Below are 19,095 nucleotides of genomic sequence, written 5' to 3' on the forward strand. Positions count from 1 at the left end.
ATGTATGCAGCAATCTGTCTTTGCTTACAAAACATTTGAGAATTGCACAAATTTGGCATCGTGCACATTAAACACTGCATAGCTATTTATGAGGCAACAAAAACAGGCTACTATGTTTGGTGACTGCCGCCCCGTTAACAGAAATGTACCTGTCTACTCTGCACATCAAAACAGTAAATTACATAGCTTACATATATATACACATATTAAAATTTTTCAAATGCTAAAAAAATAATAGAATGTGAAGAAAAATTTCAGTTACCTCTTTACGATCTTTTGAAACAGTATGTGTATGTTTCATCTGTTTTTGTTCACACAATGCTCTCAATAAAGTCATAAATACAATGTTTTGCTCTGCTAAACTACGAACAATTATGTCCTGAATGATACATAAACAGATCACAATTAATAACAGCAGTTAAATAAAATATCAACAATTATATTTTAAATATGACAATTTACAGACGTTAACAATGGTCCATAGATTTCTGAATAAAATAAAATTAAATGAAATACAAACTTTACAATAAATTACAAACAAAGTGGGAAGGAAAAGACATCAATTTGTACAATTAATAAACAAGTTTGGTTTATCTGATAAAAGATAACTAAATAAAAACCACCATTAAATGAAATTAATAATAAACCATCATTAAAATATATTAACTGATATTTAGAGATAAAATATACAAATCTACAAAATTTACGTAATTAATAAATGAAGCAAATGAATAATGAACCATAGTTTAAAAATACAATACTTGATATTTAGACATAAGTTCTTTCTGTTCCTTTTCAGCTAATGCTGCTATGTGCATCATAATTACGGATTGCACTTGTTCAGCACTTTCACCTAAAATAAAAAATTTGAAACAATCAATTACAATTAATACTTTCAATAGTTAAAAAAAAAAAAAAAAAGACAGATATATGAGGATTAAGTCTACAAATGAGTTACAAAACATAGTTATAAGCTTCAGTTATGGGTATACATTTTAATTTTTTATTATATTTCACCACATGCTGGCAAGTTGCAAATGACATGCCACAGTCATTTATTATTGTAAAAAATTTACTAATATTCATACCGAGGTATGATTTCATTTAAAAAAAATTTGCATATGTACAAAATAAGACCTTTTAGAATTAATTAACTTCCCCCAGAAGCTCATTTTACAGCACATGAAGTTTAAATCCCTTAAAATTATCACAATAATCATCAAATGGCTTGTGTTTAAAGGGAGAAAAGTGACACATAGTATCTAAAAGTATTCTAGTTACACATTCTGCAACATACTTGTTTGTCATAAAGTAACAATATGATGGGTCCTTTCTACAGGATTCAAAAGAATATTTATAACAATTTATTCTCTCATACAAGGCAAACACGTTTCAAGTATTAAAAGCATTTGTTTTATACATTCTTATTTAAAATATCTGCAGAGGAGAATGAAGTGATAAAGAAAATATAAAGCACCACTGTTAAATATGGCTAGATACTATTTAGAAATAGTTTCCAAAAATAATAATGGAATCTTAATATTTAAATTTTAAACCTTGCCTTTTCCAAATAAAATTAATGGTACTTACATGTTATCCCATCGACCATAAGACTCTCAATGAGCATCATGGTTTAATGTCACCTAACGACACACTCATAATACCTGTATTTTCATTTGAGGTAACCTTGATTGAGTCTCAATAAGCCATCTCTTATTTTTATAAACAAGGATATATATATATATATATTTGCAGCATTTTGTTCTTGCATTTTTGAAAACCTGATTAAAAATTTAGGACCTACCTTCCACAAAACAACAAGTAGTGGATTATTTTCAAGGCTATGGCATTCTACCACAGGGTTCATTAATGAACCATGGTATGGTCAAAAAACAGAGTAGAACAATCACCTGTGGGAAATTTGTTCTCATAGCTTTCTAAATACAGCTTCCAATAAAATCGGTGGATTTACCCAAATAATAAAAAGGCTTTCTAAGAAATACAAAATCAAAATTAAAAAGGTGTCAATTCCTTAGCAATGAGTGGCTCAACTTAAGTAGGATCTCCACTAACTTTGATGGCAGACAACTTACACGGTCGATTGGATAATACTTAAGTACTGAATTTATAAATTAAAGTGAAAGATATCCACACACAGAAGAATAATAATACATGATTATGTTTTTAAAGATCTATATTTAAAAATGTTTTGCTACATAATATTTTAGCTGATTCTCAAAGGCATACATTCTAACTAACTTCTTTCAATCAGGATATTAATAAAATCATTAAAAAAAAGAGAAAGATTTAATAGCAGATGAAAAATTTAATAGCATCATAACATCATCATCATCTGCTATGATAAAATCATCATAGCGGATGATGATGTTATGATGCCATAACATAATAAATAAATAATTTCAAAAACTGAAAAACCTTTTGACCTAAACCTTCTAAATCTTTTGACACATTTATAATGCATTAAAATTTTTCTAAATGAAACACCAAATGATTACCACATCTGTTACAATTACACAATGAAAATTTTTAAATTATGTGTTTTATATATCACAAATACGAGAAATCAAAATCAGTCATTTTTATTTAAAAATTGTGTTTACCATTTTTAACTTACTTATTTTTATGTCATATCACAAGTCTATAATGCTATTTCAATACCTAATAATTCTGAACGAAAGCAATTACTAAAGAGCTACTTGGTGTGGTGTGTGGTGGTTTAGTTAATTATGGCAAAGCACACTAGGGCTATCTGCCTAAGGGGAGGGCTGCCTTTGTGGAGGACTTTCTACGGGAAACTGGCTCATATACACGTTACACATGGGGAAAACCACGAAAACACCCATGCAGCCAGCCCGTTCGCGGGATTCGAATTTCGGACCGAATACCAGTGTTCAGCGACTTTACCGCTTGGCCACTGGTGGGCTCTAAATAGCTACTTTGAATGGACTAGATTAAAGTGATTTTTAATTTAGGTATACTTATATTGACAATTTTTTCTTTAAATACAAAAATGATATGTTGTCAAAAAGGAAAAGGCAGAACTTGCGGCAAACACATCTAGGTTTCTGGCATTAGCCATTTGCTTAGCAAATGGGTGAAAATGGCAAAAAGAAATTTTATGATTTCAAGTAGCAAAGAAATTACTTCTTAGGTGATCTAAAAAAATTATTTTTTAGCAATGACTCACCTTCTGTGTCAGAACATAGTCGATGAAACCAATACATTGGACAAGTTTCACAAAAGTTAAATGTTTTCGATGAAGCTCTTTTTTCCTGTGAAGTCTTTAGGGCACAATGAAAGGACTGTTTTAGAGTTTTCATAATCTCATTAACCTGAAATATATTTAGAAAGATGAAATCCATAATATTATGCAATAAAAATTTGATACACCCTTGATAAAGCAGTAAGAAAGTATAAAAAAATTTTATGTTTTGTAAAATATTTGATCTACGAAATAACACTTTAAAACATTTATTATAATTTTATTGTTTAGGTTGATAATACATTAGAAATAAATAACTTTAAATACAATTAAGTTTTATCTAAAATTAGACATAATTTGAGAATACTGACAAAATTTAAAATTTGAATACCATAACAATATATTAATCTAAGGGATTCCTGAGTTCATTTTTAAATAACAAGTTCTTTCTGTTCCATACTTAAGAGTTTTCCATTCAGTAGGGACTGAAATGGATGACTAAAATAAAGGAATGAAAAATAAGCATAAGGTTTAAAAATAAACACAAGGTAAAAACTTTCACATACCCACAGAAGTCTATAGTTAAATATAAAAATACAAGTAGAATTTTTTTGCTTGTGGAATATATTAAATGATATTTAATTAATGAGAAATTAACTCTTTGCAGCACGGTGTGCTCGGTGGGCACACCTAAAAATTTCCTTCTGTACACACACAAAAAATAGAATGAAGAAGGATACATAGGTTACTCTGAACCTTCTTTATTTGTAGCAGATGCCAGCACAACCCAAACCAGTTCATATATTTTTGCCATTTTTAGTTTTTAAAAGACCCTCACTTTTCAAAGAAATCTTCCAGATTTTTTTTAGGATATAAAAGGAATTGTTTAATAAGAAATTTCTATGTTATTTTCTTGGTTGTATGCTAATCTCCTTATTCTGTATTAGTTTTAAATTTGTACCCTGAAATCTTGCCTAAAATCAAACAGCGAACATCAGGTATGCCCAGAGTGGGATCCCAGAGAGACTACAACAAAACTGCATCTTTGTTTCTTTGCAGGTCACTCACAATAGAAAGGTGGGTCCTCATCTGTGTTTCTTTTCCTGTTTTTCTCTTCCTTTCTTTCTTTTTTTGGAGGGGAGGTTTGGTTATCAATTAAGAAACTGTTGGGTTCTGAAGGTCAGGAGCAATTTTATCAGTTAGTTTGTAAGGATCTTAAGTTTTACTAACGTTTATTTTATTTTAAATCTTTACTATCACTTCTTATTTTCTACTTCCGGCCAGAATTATAAGCGTGAAGGAGTTTATGCAAAGTTGTCTGGCGAACGCCAAGTATTTAAGTGTGGCCTTTTTGCCAAGCAGAAGAGAGGAAGCCGTGAGTTCGAAGCAGGCCGCTTACCTTAGAAGTTACGCAGTTGCTACTTTGCCTTCCAGGCCAGAGGTTTTAATCCTCTTGATAAATTAAACGTATTGTAGTGTTCACAGTCTCTGTGCTACATACGCTTCCTGTTATTATAAGGCCAATCTTATTCTAAAGTTAAATTAGAGTTTAGTTTTATTTTGATATCTTTTAAGTTAGACCCCGAGTGGAGGGTCATTGTATTCCGAAGTACGGAAGTCATTGTATATAAAAAAAAAAATAAAGGGTTTTGTATACCCTTCGTCTGTATCCTGTCTACTTACTACAATTAGTGAACATAGCTTTAGTAAGCTCTCTGTTCTAGTCAGGTCATTGTATGTTTCCGAAGAAGGTAAGAAGAAACATTGAACCTGATAGTGGCGCCCGACGAAGAATAACCATGGCCGAGTTTCAAGAAGAACCTGTGCTGCCTGCAGAAACAGCTCAGAATCCAGAAATGCCAGCTGCCGCCCTGGAAGGATTTGGGTATATTGTCCAGACCATGCGCGCTTCGATGAAACCAGAAGCAACGTTTAATGGAAACTCACAGGTAACCAGTTTTTTGGAAAAATTGGATGACCACTTCATGCTCTACCCCGTGCACGAGTTTCAAAAAGTTACCTTAGCTACCAGCGCTTTGAGGGGCCAAGCGCTTAACTGGTTCAAATGTATCGGCAGAAGTCTCTTGGGTCAAGCAGGAAGTCCCACCTATACCTACGAAAATTTCAAGACTGCCCTACTAAAAGCCTTCCCTGTTGTAAGGGATCGTGCGAAATTAGAAACAGAACTTTTCAGTATATATCAACAAAGAATGGAAAACCTCTCCAGGTTTATTTTAAGAAAAATTCACGTTTTCAAGCTCTTGTATGGAAACCGTCCGGATCCTGAAATAATTCAAGTGATTTTGCCGAGGTTACTACCCCAAGTGCAAGACTTTATTGAATTGAGAAATCCGACTACACTGGAAAAATTATTTGAGCTAGCAATCCAGTTTGAAAGTAGAAGAACGGCGGACGTCGAAAGAAGACGCCAATATCAACAGCGAAACCAATTTGGTACGCCAAGACTACAGCAAACTCAAGCACATGGCTACGGAGAAAAAGCGAATCAGTGGGCAAGGAAACCCGAGCATTCAAAAACAGCCGGCGAACGTCGACAGTTCAATAGCAACCCAGGAAAAAAGTCTCAAGGCCAGTGGAGAAAGAAGGAAAGCACCGAAAGAAAAAATAATTTAAACTAAAACGGATTTCTGCTGACGAGAGGGTGCGGAAATCCGAAGGCCACGAAAACCCCTCTTCCTACAAGTTAAATACAGTAATGGTGAAAAATTTAACTCTTCCGAAGATTGAAGTCTTGGTAAATAATATCCCGGCCACCGCACTCCTGGATACCGGCGCGCAGTGTTCCTGTGTGGCAGAAGTCTTTTTTAGAAAGTATTTTCGCAAATACCGCATATATAATGCGGATAATACAACAGTATTAGCGGCGCAAGGAGAACAATGTAAGTGCGTAGGTAAAGTACCTTTGTACATCCGTATCAAGGACGAACAAGTAAAGGTGATGTTTTTTATAGTAAAGAATTTGCAAGCACACTTAATACTAGGAATAGACTTTCTTTCAGACGCACAAGCTACACTGGATTTTAATGAAGCGTCTCTTAAGCTGACGATGCAACCAGTGTGTGTAGAAAAGGTTGAACCGCCAAGGGTAAATCTCGACCACCTGCCTAATGACGAGCAAGATAGAATCCGACAAGTGGTAAGTGAATTTGCTTCCTTATTTAGTGATATTCCAGGATTTACCCAGGTTACTAACCATAGTATTGACACCGGAGATGCATTGCCGGTTCGTCAAAAACCATACCGGTATGATAAGAATAAGGAAAAAATTATAGAATGGCATATTACCGATATGCTACGTAAAAAGATCGTAACGCCTATCTCAAGTAGTTATGCTAGTCCGGTGGTTTTATGTAAGAAAAATAATGATTATCCTTTGGAGCATCCAAAAAGGTGGAGATTCGCTATTGATTACCGTAAATTAAATTCCATAACGAAATATCCGGTATATCCGTTACCGATTATAGAAGAAATTTTAAGGAACATAAAATCAACCAAATTTATGACAACTTTAGACTTAACGAATGGTTATTTTCAAATAGGGATCAGGCCTGAGGACGTGCCTAAGACTGCTTTTATAACCAAGTCTGGCACTTATGCATTTTTGCGAATGCCGTTTGGCCTTTCAGGCGCCCCAGCAACATTTCAGCGATGCATGGACATTGTGTTAAGACCTGTTCTCGGAAAGTCCACATTTATCTATTTAGACGATATCATTATTACTAGTGATAATCTAGACCAACATGTACAGGATTTAAGACAGGTGTTTTCTTTATTAAATGAGGCCGGTCTAAAAGTTAATGTCGAAAAATGCAAATTTGCAGCCCCTGAATTAAAATATTTAGGTTACAAAATATCGCAAAAAGGGATCGAGACAGATGAATCAAAAATAATCGCTGTACAAAAGTATCCGACTCCAAACACGGCAAAGAAGCTCTCTTCTTTTCTAGGACTTTGTTCATATTATAGGTCCTTTATAAAAGATTTTGCGGCTATCGCTGAGCCATTGTTAAAATTAAAAAGGAAAAAGGCAAGATTCTCGTGGACGGCCGAAGCCAATAGTGCTTTCGAAAAATTAAAACAAGCATTAACGCAAGCCCCTGTGTTGAAATTTCCTGAAAAGGATGAAAATTTAGAAATTTCAGCGGATGCTTCGGATTATGCGGTAGGAGCGGTACTTTCGCAAAATCAGCAGCCAGTAGCATTTTTTAGCCGAACTTTAAATCAAACACAAAGAAACTATTCCGCGACCGAGAGAGAGGCACTTGCAGTTCTGTTAGCAGTGCAAAAGTTCCGAGTCTATTTTGGAAAGGCGCCGATAACAGTATATTCTGATCATGCGGCGGTAACTAGATTGTACTCTGGAAAAAATTTATCCCCAAGGTTAATAAGATGGGCACTCAAGCTGCAAGAATATAATCTGGTAATCAAGCATACCCCCGGAAAGGAAAATATCGTAGCAGATGCCCTGTCACGAATTAAATTAGACGAACAGGGTAATACCGTAAAAGTTGCAATGCTGACAGCGTGTACAATAAATTCCCGAGAAACTGTAATAACCGAACTGGGTAAGGATCCTGAGTTTGGAAGTATTTATGAGTATTTGAAGGATCCTGAAAATTTTAGCCACCAAGATATTGTGGCGATAAGAAATAGGGCGGCCCATTACGAACTAATAGATGGTCTATTATTTTATACAAAAACTACGAATTCCAACAACGAATTTCGACCTGTTATCCCAGCTAGTCTTAGATTAAATATCCTGCAAGAGCTCCATGACAGCCCTTTAGCTTCTCATGCTGGTATTCGAAAAACTACTCAACGCGTACGCGAGGCAGTCTACTTTCCTGAACTGCAAAAGTTAACAAGGGCGTATGTCCAGTCCTGCCCAACATGTCAAGCCGTTAATTATATTAATTTCCGCCCGGCCGGGTTTCTAAATAGTATTAAATCCGAATTTCCAAATGAAATAATCGGTATCGATTTATTGGGCCCTTTCCCAAAAAGTCAGTTAAACAAAAGTCGCTATCTCCTTGTTATAGTTGATCATTTTAGTAAATGGACCGAATTTGTTCCCTTAAAACGAGCCTCCGCGAAATTAGTTACCGATTCTATTTTAAATAAATATATTTTAAAATACGGGGCGCCCCTAAAAGTTATATCGGATAATGGTCCTCAATTTGTAAGTAATATATTTGAAGACATGTGCCAAAAACTGGGCATACGTCATTTAAAAATGGTCCCGTATCGGCCGCAATCAAATATAGCGGAACGGGTCAACAGAAATATAGTGAAAATTATCCGTAGTTATGTTAAAAATTTTCATAAAAGCTGGGATAACTATGTCAATGAATTTGCTTTCGCCCTTAGGACCGCAAAACATGATACAACGGGCAAAACTCCTGCTGAGTTATTTCTAGGCAGAAAGATTATAACACCGTTAGATAAATTATTTTATGTGCAACAAAGAGCCCCAGAATTTAAAATGGGTGATATAGAAAAACTAATTAAGGAAGCAAAGAAGAATACGGAAGTAGCACAAAGAAAACAGAAGCTCTATTATGATTTGAAACGACGGGGAGTAACTTATAAAGTAGGGGATGAAGTACTAAAAATTAAGCATTCACTTTCTTCAGCACCAGAAGATAAAACTGCCAAATTTTTCCCACGCTTTGAAGGACCATATGTTATAGAAAAAATAACTCACGCTGTTGTAGTATTAAAGGCAAGAAATGGCGAAACCTGTTCCGCAAACATTGACCAGATAAAACCATTCTATGACCGTAATAAAATGCAAATCTTTTCAGATCTTTTGCAGGATCCGGTACGGCAGACACCGCAGGTACAAGTTCCAGAGGTGGGAAAACGACAAGTACAAGGGCAAGCCAATGAGAGACAGAAGCAAGTGAAAAGAAAATTGCCCCGCGGAAAAATTGAAGGTACAAAGAAAAAGAAGTCGTTCCACCGTCCAAAAAACAGAGTTCACGAACACCCCCAGAATGAAGAAGGGAGAAGGACGACGTATGTGGAAAAGACCGGGAGAAAGGACGGCAACTATAACCCGGCTGTGAAACGGAAGATTGACTCATCCGACAGAACTCTCCGCAGCAAAAGTCGCCGAACTGCGGAAGGGCCATCAGCGGCGGAGGAAAAAGTACAAGAAAAATTTGAACGGCCAACAACGAGGTCCAAGCAGGATCACGACAGAAGTTTCCCGGTTCCACCAAGACCAGCTGCCTTCAAACGGCCAAGACCACAAGCAGAGGACAGAAGGAAGATGTTCAAGGGTGGCCGTAGTGGTGAAAAACGGAAGCTTCCAGAGGAAAGCACTGAAGGGCGAGCCCGTACAAGAAGGAGGATCAACCAAGCTACGGTTTGCAGCACCTTTAAAGACTGGGCCCAGAAAAGGATGTCTGAATATTACAAAGATAAGTAAAATTTTGTGTTACTTTACAAACTTAAGTTAATCTTTCATTCTTACTGCAAGTGGCAGATTTGAAGAAGTTTTACCTCATGCGAGGTCTACCTTTATCGCCAAAAGGGCGAGAAATGAGTTGTGACCGATTTTCTTATTATGTTTTTCAATTACTCGCGCGTAAAACTAAAGTTGATGTATAATAGCGTTGTATAAAGACTTAAATATTGTAAAAAGTTATTGTATAAATTTTATTTAAAACATTCTAACAAGAAAGAAGTTTTAGTCTGAAAGACTTTTTGAAATGTAGTATTATTTCAATGTAGAAAGAATTGGCACTTGCTTTGAAAAGAATAGAAGTTAACAATGTACTACTAATGTATGTTTTCAAATGTGTAAAATTAACGGCATCTTGATATGTTCTTGTATACATGTGAACTGTTATTTTGAATGTTTAGAAATAACGTGATATGGTAAAAGTGAAAGTAATGTTAAAAAATTTGTTATTCGTGTGACTGTAAAGATTAAATCATGGTGAATATGTGTTAAAGGTTGAATGATGTAGTTAGGCTCTCTGACGCTACACTTTAGAGTTAGCCACTTTCAGAATAGTACCTCAGGGTCTAGAGTTGAAATTAGGGTGTGTTAAGAGGTCTCGTATGTTGAATTTTAACACGTTAGTGTTTTGATTGTAGGAGGAAGTGTTGAACACATAGACAGAAACACATTCGTGTTTGGTGTTTTTACAACACATGTCAGAGAGCACGGGGAGAGATAATTAAAATAGTCATGAATGAAATAAGAATGTTAAGAAAAGTATATTCTATATGTTATTTGCAATGTCATTCTGTAACATTTCATTAAACTAGTTTTCCTTCCAGATCTCTGGAAGGAACCAGAATTGAATAAAGCTCCTGTTTTGATGCAGTACAGATGAAAAAGAAAAAAGATTGTTGTATATTCCGGGAGCTGCTATTGTAACAAATTTCTTTCTTTTAAAATTTTCTAGTTTCTAGCTAAGTTATGTTTGTAAAAGTTTGGCCTCGCGTTAGTTTCTAGAGCTAAAAGTTTTCAACAAGGTCGTTTTAGACCTCAGTTTCAAACTAATTAACTCTGGCGGGAAGTATGTAAGGATCTTAAGTTTTACTAACGTTTATTTTATTTTAAATCTTTACTATCACTTCTTATTTTCTACTTCCGGCCAGAATTATAAGCGTGAAGGAGTTTATGCAAAGTTGTCTGGCGAACGCCAAGTATTTAAGTGTGGCCTTTTTGCCAAGCAGAAGAGAGGAAGCCGTGAGTTCGAAGCAGGCCGCTTACCTTAGAAGTTACGCAGTTGCTACTTTGCCTTCCAGGCCAGAGGTTTTAATCCTCTTGATAAATTAAACGTATTGTAGTGTTCACAGTCTCTGTGCTACATACGCTTCCTGTTATTATAAGGCCAATCTTATTCTAAAGTTAAATTAGAGTTTAGTTTTATTTTGATATCTTTTAAGTTAGACCCCGAGTGGAGGGTCATTGTATTCCGAAGTACGGAAGTCATTGTATATAAAGAAAAAAATAAAGGGTTTTGTATACCCTTCGTCTGTATCCTGTCTACTTACTACAATTAGTGAACATAGCTTTAGTAAGCTCTCTGTTCTAGTCAGGTCATTGTATGTTTCCGAAGAAGGTAAGAAGAAACATTGAACCTGATAAGTTGTTCGGTTTTTCACTAGAGTAGTTCTCTTTTTCTCTTTCACTTTCATTCAAAGAAGTTTTGTTAGCCCTACATTTTGATAGTTTTAAGTTGTAGACATTCATTTAATTTTATTTTATAGTTTATAATTTCTAACTGTAGATATAATATTAGTTAATTTATTTATTTTTATTTTTAGTTCTTTTCCAAATGGATTGGAGGGGGCTAACCCTTTCTGAAGCACTGAAAGTGCTACACAAATTGCCTTCAAACAGTGAATCTGATATGGATCCCGATACATGTACAAAACATGCAATGTTGGGTTTTTCAAAGGTAGTGTCACTTTCTTCAAGAAGTACCATGATGGAAAAAATAGATGAAAGTGTAAATATGAAATGCAAATAATATAACTATCATATACCTAAGTTACATTTTCATTTATATGCATGTAATCATCATACAACCAAGAAGAGCTTTTTTAGGGGCTGTAGAGTAGCAGACCTCCCCATATCACACACTGGGTAATGCTAAACCTGCTACGGTATTCAAAATCTAGCATTTTTTAATCGTAGGCAAAATCTCTTACTCTCTTACGCGCTTCCCAGCAATGCTCGTTTCAGCACTCTTTTTGGAGCTCTGCTCATTGTAATTAAAACGATAAGTGAAAATTTTACCTGTATACTCTTCCAGACCTGATCAGACTGCTTCCCCCCCTTTTTTTTGTTAAAAAGTAAAAAAACCTTTAATAGGTAGCGTGCTGGAAAGGGTTGATGAAACAACGAAAAAAAAAATTATGCAAATGTTTAATATAAAGCCACCAATAATAAAATAGCAATATGTCATTCTTGAAACAAATATTTCATAGCTGAAAACTCTGATCAAATTTCTTCCACATAAAAAAGCTCTAAATTGATAAGCATGGTTGCACAACCCATTTTCATATATAAAGACGGTATGCATTTAACATTTCAGTTGTTACTGCCCTGAAAAATAAAGCAATTTATCAGGCTTAAAAAGGAATACGTATTGGCTTTAAGGCCAAGGTGGCATCATTTCAGAAAGTCCACAGTTTTTGAACTCGCTGTATCAAGAATGGCAAAATGACATTATACAAAATAAGCAGTATGGAAATTGCATAGCACCACAAGCTATAAAAGAAAGAGGTAAATAATGGCTCAGCAGTGCTTTGTGGCTGCCCACCATGGAGTAAAACAGCTCATTTCCCAAATGAAATGGGCGATTTGTATCCAAAATTAGAATTCACTGAGCCATGATGATGAGAAATGATACTGCATGGGTTCACAGCAGATGGAGATAAAGGAACATGTGCAAATGACTATTCATCAACAGAAGAGGCTGGAGTTGGCACAACAGTATTAACAGTGAACTCACACTAATTGGCAAAAGGTTGCCTTCTTCAACAAATCATGTTTGGGCTTTATTGGATGGCCCATACAACAAGAAACATTGGAGAACAAACACCGCTTCAAGAATTTGCCAAAAAAAACAAGATGGAGGAGGCATCATTATGGTCTACAGCAGAGTTTCTTAAACTGTGGGTCGCAACCTGCAACAGAAAGTTGCCAAAACTTTTAGCAGTTTTGATATTTCTTTACCTTATTAAAATTATTTTACAATTACCAAATATTTTTACACAATTTTTCTGAAAATAGATAAAGATAAGACAATACAGACAAAAGAAAAACGAAAATGTTTCCATGCATTTTTTTTATAATATAAATGTTAAATTTACTTGCTTTGCATGTGACGCTGTCATTTCCTCTGCTACTTATTTAAAATTTTCACATTGTTCTATGTCTTAAAATTTGAAATTAAAGTTAATGACCTAAAACTACAATAGTATATTACAGTACCCGCAAACACAATATAGCAATAAATACACAATACATACATTTTTTCCCTCTTAGAAGGATGGCATCTTCCATGTTGCATTATCATACTTCTTAGAAGCATGATAATGCAACATGTTACACAGCTGGGATTATACACAAGTGGTTAAATGGGCATGAGAAAGACTTTGTGTACTTCCTTGGTCCCCAAATTCTCCTGACATACACCCAATGAAGAATTTATGGGACCACTTCAATTGGATTGTTCCCTTTATGGTTCCTCTGTTACACCTCCTCCAGAACCTGTCAATTGTAATGCAGCTAGCATGGTTCATAGTTCTGTGAACACGTTTCAACCCAAACAGCCACTGACTGTACTGCTTATGGCAATTAGTTCATGAGTGTAGAATCACAATAACATCTCATTGGACTTCACTGATGAAGCCCAGTGTCTCAAGGATGCAGTTTAAAGATCGGGGGGGGGGAGCAATATTTGTTCTGCACAAAATCTGAGCCATATAGCAGAAGGGTGAAACCTTTCAGTTACTTCTAGATGGTTACTTCTGCCTCATGTAGTATTGACCTGTTGTGCAGGAAAAAGACAGCGACATATCATAAATAAATCTCAAAAGTACTTAACAGTGAAATGCTGCAATTGCTATCAGATGAATTCATAATGATACAGCTGGACAGATGGTTGCTAACCAGTGGCAGAAATTCTTTTAAGAATTATGCTGCATGAATTTCATTAACTGTAGAATACCACTTTACATAAGTGGATTTTCGTGTTATCAAAGGGCTAAGTTGCTAGTTCTTTTTCATTCAAGTTTAGTTTGGTTCACATTGCCACAGAGGTATATTTTGTCTCCTCTGATGACAAAGGCATTATTAAAACAGTAAGATAACAAAGAAGCAGATGCTTCAAATTGATATTAGAAACCCCATTCCAGTGTTTCTTCCTCACCAAGCCAAGTATATACAGGTGATTGATCATTTAACTTTAAAATCTCTTCAAATTCCCGCATTGTTATATGTAAATCTACTATGACTCATTGTTGCAAACTGCCCCAAATAGGGATGATTTTCAAATTAAAGTTGCAATCACGGAAGTGCATGAAATAATAATATAAAGTGCAATACCAAATGCAATGTTAATATAATAAAATTTGGTACTTTACATATAGACAGTGGAACTGGCACTAAGCATCACAATATAGCACCAGTTATGGATAACACCCAGTGATGTAACCCAAACATAACATCTTCATTTTTGTTCCAAGTAACCCCGATAAACCACCTTAGGGTTTTAAGAACAAGATATAAGTTAGCTGTTATAGCTGCATTTTTTTCTTTCACTTTGCTTACATGTGATTCAAAGATGTTAGGTTTGGGAATAACATCTGTGGATGCACTTTAGTTCATTTACAGCTGGTTGAGAGAATTAACATTTGTTAAATTGGGAAAAAATCAGAAATCGATTGAAACAGTTACTTGCAGGAAGTTAGCAGATCTAGTAAAACTATAGAGCTTAATAAAATAACAGAGATTGACAAAAGCCCTTTTACAAAGTGCAAAAATAAAGGAATTGAATACTAATTTTTACTAAATTAAGAGGCACCAGTTCCTCCAGAATTCTGCAGGAACAAATGGTGCAATTTCACAGGATCTCCACCAACTTTTATTGAAGGAATAATATGCAAGTATGTAATATAATCATTTCTTGAAAATTCTTTTTGATTACTATTAAGTTTTGTAATAAAATATTTAGCTATTAAAGATATTATAGCAACAAGAATCAGCTAAGTTGTGTAAATTTACAGGACTATAGTTTCAAAGGTTAAATAGAAACTTCTTCAGTAGCAGATGAATCATGAACTCATTCAGCAATAATAGACACAAAATTTAAGAAAGTTCCAGCCAAGGATATGAAATACTTACAGATGATGTAAATAATTAATTTTATGTCTTACTTAATAACTAAAGCCTTAAAAATACTTTGTCTGTCATCTACATTAGACAAACAGCTTCAAATATTGGAATTTGGGCTACTTTATTAAACTTGCTGTACATTAGAAAGCAAAAAAATAAAAAAAAAAAAATAAATAAATAAATAAATAAATAAAATAAAATAAAATAAAACATATTTATTCTTACAATTTTAGCAGACTGACATTGGAAAATATATCCAATGTATGTATCCATGCCGCTCATGGTGGTTTCTCTACATATCATTCCAAAATGATCTGGATATTCCTCACCCTAACAAGAGAAAAAATAATCGCAATGAAACATCTGTCTACATGTTTTGTGGTTATTTATATGCAAAATGACATGTAGGAAAGTTCTGATAACAAGCTACTATCTTTATATCTCAAAATACGATTCTACAAAATGCTTCTACTTAACCTGAGCTCTTTGTTGATAGAATTAATTCTCATAAAAATTAAAATTATGGCCATTTCCTGCACTCGACTGTCAAATGAAAATATGCAGTTTTTAATATTAAATTTATATTTTGTTAATCATTTACAAGGATAATGATTAATTTGTTGTTTTGAATTATTATTGATTCAATAATAGATTGTATTGTTAGCAGTTCGTTTTATGGAATATGCTAATTTATTACTTATTCATTCTTAAATGATTTAAATTTCCCAAAACTAAGTTTTATAAATATGCAGTTATATGATTTATAATTAGAAAACACAAATTAACACTACATAAGAGCATGTGACTGTAAAATGAATACTTAAAAACAAAAAATTTAATATGAACAATTTATGATTTTTCTCCACAACACTGTTGTTGATGTAACATCAAAAACCTAGACATAATACTATAAGACAAAACTGGAACAAATAATAATGCATCATGTAATATTAATATAAATAAAATCTTATTTACATGACAAAAAGCTCAATATGAATTTTTTAATTATATTAATTACCATATTTGCCTGCAAAAGTTATTAAATCACCTTGTTAATCTTTACTATCACAGGAAATATGAAAAAAAATAATCTATTTGATAAAAATCATGAAGAAATAATCATATAATATTGTAATATTAAATAACCTGACTAATATAAAAAATTGGGTGACTGCAAATATTTTATCTGTCTGGTAGATGTAAACTGTGACTAGATTATTTATATTTCAGATGTTGCTGGGAAAACTGGGATCTCTGATCCACAAAACATGGAACAGTACAGCATATAAAAGCACTGAATTTATCAGAATAACTTATGCATTTGATGCTTTAAGACAATAAGCAATTAAAAAAAGGGGAGGACAAAACAGACATTTTTTATTGTACGAGTTTAATAAGAAAATAATTTTGCACCCACAAGTTTTTTCAATACTTGTTAAGTATATGAGAAAAATGCAGATGACGGATGATAAATCAACCATTAGTAATTTTTCTGGATCAAGACATAATAAGTGAACCATGTCCAATTATTCATAAATGAGTAAAAATCAAACTAGAAGAGAAACAAACAATGTAAAATTTAAATATAGTAAAAAGCAAACTAAATATGGTGCAGATTTTGAAGGAAGCAGACACAGGCCTCTTTCTATGGGAGGGGGAAAAAAAAAAAGTTGACAAATACTGAGCTTGAGAAATGACAACCATTTTATATTGAAAGTAATGGGTGGAGCAAAGCAAATATAAACAAAGCAAAAGATCAAGAGCGAAAAGATAAATGTAAGAACTTGAGTTTATCATAAAACTTGATCAATAGTTCTACACCAGCTTTCTGAGGAATAACAAGAGAGCCAGTCCTCATTTCTTTGCTTTGAAGTTACAGAAGTGAACCATGTTTGGAACAACTGAAACAAGATAAGATAAAAGAAACTGAAGGGTTAAGTACGAAGTTTTTGTATAGCTTGCACCATTAAACTGGGAAGGTAGTCTATAACCCTAAAAGATTTTGTTAAGTGTACGTAAGATGTCAAGAGTCAATCAGGTATGAGCACATATGTCAAAAGAATAATCTATTGTGAGGTGTGCACACCTAATTAAACAGTAAATGCTGACTTGTTCACATTTAAAAAAAAAAAAAAAAAAAAAAAAAAAAAAACAGTCTATAGTGGATAAGCCTTATACAGATTCATAAGCAACATTTAATGGTTTTGACTCTTCATCTGTCCAATTTCTTAGGTCATGCTGTAAAGATGTCCATTGGTTATACATATTTTTTATCAGCTTCTAGGTAAAACTAAGTTTTTAACTTTTGAAACATCTTGCTTCTACAACTTTTCTGTAACTACAGGCATAACTTTTTTTTTTTTTTGTTCTATCAGTATTTGTACAAAGTAATATTGTACAAGTGGACAGACTGAAAGAGGAATTCACATCTAAAAGCCCACACTTATCAAAGGTGTTGTCTTACATCACAATAATGCCAAACCTCATCTTGCTTAGCAAAATTTATCAGATATAACTGGGAAATGTTTTTCCTACCTGCTGTACTTCCCTAATCTTTCAGATATGGATAACCATATTTGTTTAATGGTAAAAGAATTTTACTCTCACTGTCTTCGATGCTATGCAAAAAGTGAAAATAGCATTATCAGATATTTTTTAATCTAAAACAGGAAAGTTTTATCAGCATGGGATAAATCAACTGAATGTCAGAAATCATATGTAATGATAAATTTATATGAAATCATAAACAACTTACTTTCTGTGCTCTTCATCTATTTTTAACTAAAAAACAGGTAGAAGTTGAACACACACCTATCATTAACAGCATAAAAATTACACTTCCACACTATTATGATAACTTTACAGTAATGACAGAAAAAGGATGTTTACTTTAGTAAAATAGTAAAGTTACTGGTAAATTTACATCATAATATCACTGTTTCAAAATGATAGTCCTTCAGTTATTTAATGACTATGAATTACGATAATTTACGACTAAGATTATGTTACTTTATAATTCATACAAAAGAGTCTAGATCTACATTAAAGTAAACAGAAATTCTAAATAAAGACTAGGAAACTCTTACAAGAAATTATACTGAGAAATTCAGTATGTTAAAAATTATCTTTGCTGCAGCATTCTAGAGATCATTTTAAAACCAACTACCAATTACTTGCCACCCAACCGTTATAGAGGTTAGCGTCATTGACTGCCGTGTCGAAGGGCCTGGGTTTGAATCCCGAAGAAGGCACGGATGTTTGTAAATGTATAGTGCCGGTGCAGCACGGTGGTACTCTAAATATGTGGCGAGCCAAAAATCCTCTTGGACCAGTCACCCCAGAATGCTCTCCATCAAAATTGGGAGTGGAACTGAGCCAAATCACACTGTCACCTGTTAGGTGCTCAAGGCTGTTGCCAACGACAGGCATAATCTTGTGCTCCTTGCCATGAGGAATTTCGTGGGCTTGGGTTGACTACGTCAGATGAGTGAGCAACAATAACAACCAATTATTTTAATGGATAAGATCATGTTCAAATAAATTTCTTTTAAAATACCTGGGACCATTTAATATTCCACAAAACTTCAATAATTGCTTTCAATAGTTGATCATTATACAGGGTATTTCAAAAGAATTGCCAAATTTCAAATATGTATATTACAAAAAATACTGAACTTACAAATTTAAGATTAATTTTGTATTATGTGGTTATTTTTTACAAACCAAATTAAATGTACTCAATATGTCCACATTTGGATCCATAACATATGTCTTTATGGTAATCAAATCCATCGCAAACTTTTGCTAGCTTATCTGCACCCACTACTTCTATGGCTGTTGTAATACCCATCCCAAAATAGGTACTACAACAGCCATGGGTTATAATACCTATTCATTACAAATTTTGTTATATTAACCATTACAAGTTTGGTTAATATAGCTGGAACTGGAGACATATAAGAAGAGTCTTTTATAAACACAA

General features: G+C 33.8%; 1 protein-coding gene across 1 annotated transcript in view; it reads right to left on the reverse strand.

The window, feature by feature from the left end:
* Positions 1-19,095, reverse strand: part of LOC118189918 (TBC1 domain family member 1-like) — a 108,344-nt gene that overhangs the window by 73,247 nt on the left and 16,002 nt on the right. Inside the window, exons 5-8 of the mRNA XM_085810386.1 lie at positions 15,339-15,443; positions 3,209-3,353; positions 762-853; positions 263-379 (exon numbers count right to left, since the gene is read on the reverse strand). Coding sequence (XP_085666512.1) covers positions 263-379; positions 762-853; positions 3,209-3,353; positions 15,339-15,443 — 459 coding nt within the window. The remainder of the gene's footprint in view (positions 1-262; positions 380-761; positions 854-3,208; positions 3,354-15,338; positions 15,444-19,095) is intronic.

The sequence above is a fragment of the Stegodyphus dumicola genome, chromosome 2 (genome assembly GCF_044657685.1).
Source record: "Stegodyphus dumicola isolate Sdum_Otavi_A_Nest chromosome 2, ASM4465768v1".
NCBI classification, from domain to species: domain Eukaryota; kingdom Metazoa; phylum Arthropoda; class Arachnida; order Araneae; family Eresidae; genus Stegodyphus; species Stegodyphus dumicola.